Source organism: Electrophorus electricus, chromosome 17 (genome assembly GCF_041902795.1).
Source record: "Electrophorus electricus isolate QZ-2024a chromosome 17, ASM4190279v1, whole genome shotgun sequence".
NCBI lineage: Eukaryota > Metazoa > Chordata > Actinopteri > Gymnotiformes > Gymnotidae > Electrophorus > Electrophorus electricus.
Window position 1 is genome coordinate 9,550,418 of NC_137513.1, and position 7,529 is coordinate 9,557,946.

General features: G+C 41.6%; 1 protein-coding gene across 1 annotated transcript; it reads right to left on the reverse strand.

The window, feature by feature from the left end:
- Positions 1 to 2,384: 2,384 nt before the first annotated feature.
- Positions 2,385 to 6,158, reverse strand: phox2a (paired like homeobox 2A). The gene is made up of 3 exons (XM_027016830.3): positions 5,641 to 6,158; positions 4,742 to 4,929; positions 2,385 to 4,475 (listed from the first exon to the last, which is right to left on the reverse strand). Exons 1-3 carry the CDS (start codon positions 5,861 to 5,863, stop codon positions 3,996 to 3,998), a joined length of 891 nt encoding a protein of 296 aa, XP_026872631.1. The 5' UTR covers positions 5,864 to 6,158; the 3' UTR covers positions 2,385 to 3,995.
- Between the last annotated feature and the right edge of the window lie 1,371 nt (positions 6,159 to 7,529).

The window sequence follows — 7,529 nt, forward strand, 5'->3', positions numbered from 1 at the left end:
TCTCTGCGTGTGTCGTCCTCTGCCCATAGTATTGTGATTGGTCCAAAAATGGAGAAAGGCGGAACTCCATATGTAAATTAAAATTTTATCAAATGAACATCACTTTTACAGTGACTAGGCCAGCTGTCTTTGTATCTATTTATGACCTTTTGCCAAAAACATTATGACGTAAACAGTATGAATTCTAGACATTTTTGAAAGTTTCAAAGTGAGCAGGTCCACGGTGCACATTTGTTTTTACACGTGAACCACCCCATGACCTGAGTTGCATCACTCATTCACTCTCGCTTCGCAGAGTAAAGATTGTCCACAAGGGGGAGCTCTTACTCCCCAACGTAGCTGTTGTGTTCAATTGAAAGTGAGAAAACTGGTATCCTTACCCACACCAACAGGTTAATGCATGTTGGCACCCACAATCTGGGTGTGTATGAAGGAAACGAGAAAGACGAGAGCTAAGTGTAACTTTTCTTTCGAGTTCCAGTTGTCTACAACTGAGCAACTTATTTGGACTGCCGGCAGTACCAGGTGAGGATGAAGTCTTTAAGTGCCATCACAAACACTAAAATGTAACAGAGTAATATGTAAATAGTTATCTTGTTTCATTACACTATAGCGAGCTCATGTTATTAGCCTGTGTCCTGGCAGTACGAAACGGGGGATGATTAAACTCATGTTCACGTTTTATTAAAGTCTGACTCGTTCTGCGTAGGCTTCGTGTGATTCTGCATACGACCTTGTGCGAGTCCAGAACGGTTTGTTTTATTTCTGTTGAAAACTAACAGCGCCCAAGACATACATATTTGTTATATTTCAGGGACGCTAAAAATAACCGCTGGACATCCGTCTGTTCGGGCGGGGGTTAGTATTTCAAGCATTATCACGGAAAATTAGCACAGTTCCTTTTTTCTTTTCTCCCCCCAATGTTTTATGCATATTATATGCTTAGGAAAATGTGCCCTCACGTTCTCAGTGCATGTCCGATGCATGAACAAAGCACTTTGGACTTTGTCCGCAAAATAATAATAATAATAATAATAAATGGCTAACACACTTCGTCGGTGTGATTTACAGACCCTGTAGACTGAGAGGAGAAAACAGAACGGTCTTTATGCAGTAAGTCATATATGTAGTCTGTTTAGGCCTACACTGGAATATCACTAAGCCTGCTTTTCCTAATAAAATGTTTTCTGCATTAATGTTCTGATACTTAAAATTCATGCATCGTTTAGACTTTGTCTATCCCAGTTCTTACAAATCATGTTATGAAGACATTTCGCTGCGCTGTCCTCTCCCCGCCTTTTTGTTCTCCGCAGTCGTTACCTGTTACGCCCTTCAAAGAGCAACGACGGAAACGTTTTGAAAAGCGTCAGTTGAAATACAGCAAAAACCTCAAAACACCAGGAGTGTTCGATAGAGTGATGCTTCGCATCGATTAAACTGTGTGTACATTATTTGTCAATTAATGGGGAAGAGTAGTAGCGCACTTCATGATATCTGTTTTACACAGTACAGCCTGCAACTGTGTAATTAGGTATCACGGTATATTTAATCTGCGACCAAAAAAAGACCATAACGCCCACCCCCCACCTCCCTTTTTATTTTGTTAAAGTTTCATCCTTTGAAACTTTAAAATGGTTTTTTAAAACCATTTCTCCATTTTATTTACCGAAACTTTTCATTTGAGATCAGGATAGGCCTCATTTGATCAATTAGCAGAAGTGACGTGTGAACTACTGTCGTGTACACGTTGTCAGTCTGCAGCAAAAGTGTCCTTTACATCAGAACTGAAGGCGGCCATTCAATATTTGCTTTTCTTTTTCGCTGACGGCTCACTCAGACGCTGTAGCTGTAGCTCTCTAGCACGGGATAGCCGTAGGGATTGGAGTTAATTCTACGGTTAAGAAAAAAAAAAAGTCAACTATATTTGAAAGTATTTAACAAGTTAGGACTTGGCATTTTATATGCTATGCATCCATTCTTTATTATTATTATTATTATTATTATTATTATTATTATTATTATTATTATTATTAGCAGCACTAGTTGTTAGCGAATTAATTTTGTAATTAATTACATTTAGTGCATCACTTTGTAACACAGTGAGTTCCTCTTGGGATTCTTCCTATTTTGGATAGCAAAAGATGAAAAAATACTGAAAAACTCAAAGACGGGTAAGTTGCTATGTGATTTTATGTTTGTTACTTTTATATAGTCTAGCCTATATATGAAATTATGTTTCTTAATTTTTATAGGCTAGAACTTGCAAAAAAAAAAAAAAGTAGGCCTATTGATTTCATTATATTTATTCAAATATTAAACCATGTCGCAGCTCTGCGTTACTCCGCTGTTGTACGAGGCGGTAAAACTACTACATGAGTCAGTGCTTTAAATGTAGTTTATTTTATACAGTATTACATAGTGCCATTAATGAACGTTAGGCCTACGACTGAATAAAGACACCCTATGTCGTAAGCTCAAACTTAATGGTCATCTGAATGAAATACACCCTAGCGTCAAATTACCATAATAAAAATCAGAAACTACGCAATATTTATATTACTATTTACAAAATATTTTCATGTTTCAATACTTTAGGAGCCTGACTAAAAAATCGAAACAATAATCTTAGATTAAAAAAATCCCGTCTTTCTTTCAATAAATTAATTCTAATGACTGAATTATGCTTAGTTTTGGATACACATTCACACATTCATGGGGACATGGGACGATGGACATGGGGTAAAGAAGCTTTCAAAACGAGTGATTATTGCACAGTTTATGACATCCCAACACATGCGAACCAACATTTTTGTTTTCTCATCCTACAAAAAGCCCGTTCACATTGATGCGCTAACATCCCACAAAAGCTAAATGTTTGACGGTTAGGCTTTACAATATAAATGGTCAATAGTGTCGGAGAGACTAAAATGACTCATTTGCTCCAGAAGAGAGAGGCCGCAGCTCATGTTTGTGCCCTTATACAACTTTGCTTTCCTTAAAAACCATGACGAGTAAACGCACCTATTTTGTGTTGGTACTGACCGTTTGTCGGATGGAAAGGGTCGTGAACGGCGAAGAGGCACTGGATTTTCGCACTCCTCTGTTTAGAGGAGATTGTCTCTGGTGGTGTCGCAGTTACTAAGGGCTTAGCAGAGGTTTTACAGTGGAATACTGCACTGCCATGAATTCCGAAAGAACAGAATGTCAATACTCACTTCCCAGGTTGCGCTGCTAATTGGATTGCACCTTTTCTTTCGCGAAACGGCTTTGTGATTCAAAAGGAAGTTGTGCTTGCTGGTAACAGTTAGTTTCTTTTCCCAATCCCTTTTCTAAACTGTCCTTTGGGAATCGTCCTATTTGTCCTCCAAGCTCCAAGGCGGACTCAAATTAATATGGGCTGTCTTAAACGGTGACCGCTTCAAGCGAACCCCAACAAATGCAGTCGCAGTTTTAAATGCATCTATATGACTCTCACCTAACCGAACAGAAATGTGTAACTATTTAATAAAGCATCCGAAATGTACCTTATTACACGTTAGGCACGTATTTTAAAATGCTGTCGCCCAGTCGTGGCTGTTGTGAACACTCGCCAATTACACGACCGGAATGTTACGTTTCGGGGGTGTGGAGCCTAGGGGCGCTAACACCGACCGCAGGCTGGCAAGCGACTGGCGTCTTTTAGGGGTTTGGATCTGAAGTGCATGTAGCCTGTGTGACACTGCCTGATTACTCTCTACTGCAAGGGCATGGGGAAGACAGGAAGCAGGGTGCAGACGATGGAGGGGATGCAGGATGGGTTGTGGAAATGGGTTATGATACGATAGATTTCACAATCAAGAAGCACACACACAGACATCGGAAGCGCCAACAAGTTCAATAAAACAATAAATTATGAGTCCAGCTCTAAGAGAAAAAAAAAAAAGTAAATGAAAGGCAACAAGAACCGTCGAGAGGGGTACACTCTAAGAAGAGAGAGTGAAAAAAAAATCTAGTCTCTAAAACAGGTTGGTCTTGAGCGCGTTCGGTTTTCTATGGAACGATGAAAGGACTCCGGCAAACGGTCCAGCGGCCATACTGTCCGCGGGTTGCCAGGTCTTCAGCAGATCCGAACCTTGAGGGGCGGTCGGGGTAAGGCTGCCTCCCCCGGCGGATCCAATATTGGGCCAGGTCGGAGATTTCAGACCCTGGTGGATGGAGGGGGATGTGGAGGTGTTGGCGAAGCCAGCGGAGGAGACCGATACAGGACTGGGGCTAAGGCTACTGGCTCCAGGGCTTCCCATATTCCCGGAGCTCGGTAAGGAGGCCGTGCTGTCCGGAGTCGGACTGCAGGTCGATTCTTTGGACTCATCGTCCTCGGAGGATGAGCGTGCCTCGCCTGATTTCTTAGCATTGCCGGCGTTGCCTGTATTTCCGCTTTTAGAGTTGGCTGCACGTTCTTGCTTGCGGAATTTGGCGCGCCTGTTCTGAAACCACACCTGTGCAGATGAGACGTTGCTCGGGATAAGCATTCACTGTCAGTAATCATGTGATCATAAAAATGTATTTTAAGTAATGTATTTATTTTCTAATTTATTTGGCACCAAATGACCTTACACATGCAATCATTTACTGAGTATTTTGTCTCGGTATTTTGCATAGAGAAACAGAAGCGTTAGGCTGTAGAGGATTGACGGACACTAAAATGCGGGCCGCAAATTGATGTGATATCCACAAATGCATTACAAGAATTCTGAAAAGGCACCTGAACTCTGGCTTCCGTCAGATCAATCTTCAGTGCGAGTTCCTCGCGAGTGTAGATGTCAGGGTAGTGTGTTTCTGCAAACACGCGCTCCAGCTCTTTAAGCTGAGAGCTCGTGAATGTGGTGCGTATGCGTCTCTGCTTTCGCTTCTCGTTCAGTCCAGAGGGATCTGAAAAGAATTTATATGGAACTGGGGACAAACGAGAATATCGAGATTAACGATGGCAGTGCAATTGACTGATGAAACTGGGAACTGACAGTCACAATAACCATTTTACTGTCCTATATGAAGAAAAAGAGGTTTCCTAAATCAACTATATATGTATATATTATAAATAATAAAGTTAATAATAATAATAATAATAATAATAGTAATAGTTTATAGATAAATTATATCTTTAATTTTTTTTCACAGAAACAAAATTCTATCTTGCATTAAATCTTTTAAATCTATTTATTGACTCTATCCAGCTAAGTAGTCTGCAGAAGAAAAAATATGAATTTTCATATTGCATATTAATTTTCGGTTTGGACTATTTAATTGCGGTATAATCACACATTGTTTTGTATTGATACGATTTCTGTCATATATATGATAGTCTAACTGAAGATGAAATATGCGTTACGTCATAACTCACTATTTAAATTCAAGCATGTATTAAAGCATTAATTAGCAACAATGTATTAGCTCTACATAAATATATCATTTTTGACAAAGTCTAAATAGTCAATGTGATTGTTATAAACATATTCACCTTTAATTTTGCAGAGCTTCATATTCGCTTTAGGACCGCATCTCAACCATTGGTTCATTCACATGAACGTATAGGGCTGAGATATGAAACTGCTTCGCCTCCTAACAGGTCAACCCCGGTAATCGCAGCATGTTGAGTCGACTTACCTGTGGAGTATGGGGCCGGTTGGTGCTCCCTCAGGGCGCCGAGTGTACAACTCGCCGTGCTAAGGGGCGGGCAACCGGGGTTTGCCCCAAAGCTGGTCCGGATGGGGTTGTACTGGAAGGTGTTAGCCTGACTACAGGAGTTGAAATCGGCGTAGGCCGAGGCTTCCATTGCGGCCATACATGAGTCGTACGTGTTAAGATACGAATAATCCATTTTGTACATGTGGAGAGCAGTCGTGGAGAGGGGTGCGGAACTCTCCAGCAAACGACTGGGCTTTTCTGGTGGTGAATTTGCCCGTGACTCGGTTACCGGAAAGAACACGTGCCTTTTAGTTAGCAAAGACTGTATGATTAACTCCGTTCCCTCTGACTGAACTACAAGGATGTCCGCCCGCTTCCTTATCACTTTCGATGCTTCTCTCAGATCCAGCAGTCCTTCACTCTCACTGCCGGCTTCTCGCGCCGTTTCCTCATCCAATACCCACAGTCTTGTTCCTCGTTCTCTCTCTGTCTCTGCATCCGCGCGCTCGGTCCTAGTTTGACAGTGGTCTGCTCCGCCCGGGCAGCTCGCGCTGTGTTTATAATAAACTTGGCAGTCCGCAAGACAATAGCGAGGCGGTGGTCTCTTTGCATGACAATGTCTCAGTGCTTGCGCGGGGGCTCCGCCACTGGCCGCCCCCTCCCCTCCGCTATTGCATCTCTAATGCTCGTGCTTTAACCCTTTACCGGCAAACATCTGCACGGTCGCATGCGGAGAGGCAAGCTTTTAAGACCTGAAGCCGTTACTCTTTTTTGTTCTCAGGTCTTCTAGTACAAGTCCTGCGAAGTCTTGTTTTTGACCGTTTTTTGGACCATGTAGTCTGTGACGCTGCTTTTTAATTGACGTAGACGTCCCTGTTGGAACACGCGCTTCAAGCACCTTGGGGCGCGATACTGACGTAGGACGTGAAAATATAATTATTGCAATATGTGATTGTTTAAATTGTGCATTTTCGGAAATGCAGCGAAGGGGAGGATACTGGTGTGACTTGTAGTAGGGTCATATCTGATGTGATGAGTAGCGCCTTAAAGTGTCCCCTGGGCGACCACTGTTTAATTCTCTACAGAAAGTTTATTCGACCTCTTCAGTGGAGATGCTACTCTCCCACCAGCCTTCTACCAATATCCCACCAGCCTTCTACCAATCTTTTCGACACTTCTTCTGTAGCACCAAATGGTTGCATTCAGACGGGACGATGATCATTGCAGAAATAAAAAGTCGCATGTAAAATATTTTAACCAGTATGTTATTTTATTTGTAATTTATATTTAATTCATTTCTTAAGATATGATCATTCGTTTTGGTGAAAACGGGAGCAGGTGCATGCATCCCCTAAAGGTCTAGTTACGCTTCGAAAGCGAATTACGCCTGCTGTTGCTAATGTTATAAAGTTTAATTTAATCTTGGAAATAATGATCTTTATTGGAGACTACGCCTTCCTCTCGAGTTATCACCGTATTTAGTTCCAGAACGGGCGTTGTTTACCAACTTGTACGCATTTAACATACGACGAGCACTCTATTAAGATATGCTGGATGTTAAGAAAAAGAATTTTATCTCGGCCTTCCTATGAACCTTTGTTGCACAAGACTAAACAGAGCTGAACTATCTTCGCTGCACTGGCTATTCGGAGAAACGAAAAATCTTGTAACCTTCGTGCAACCAGTGCTCCAAAAATGTGCACCCATTGCTGCGCTTTTCAGCGTCACGCGACTCTCTCTCTCCACACGTTTGCTGTCATCTACAATTCAATTACAAAAGATAAATCTTTACATCATATCATATTTAATGATAGGCCGCATTTTGTGCATCTGTTCTTTGTCATTGGCGATTTTGAAAAATTTCAAGA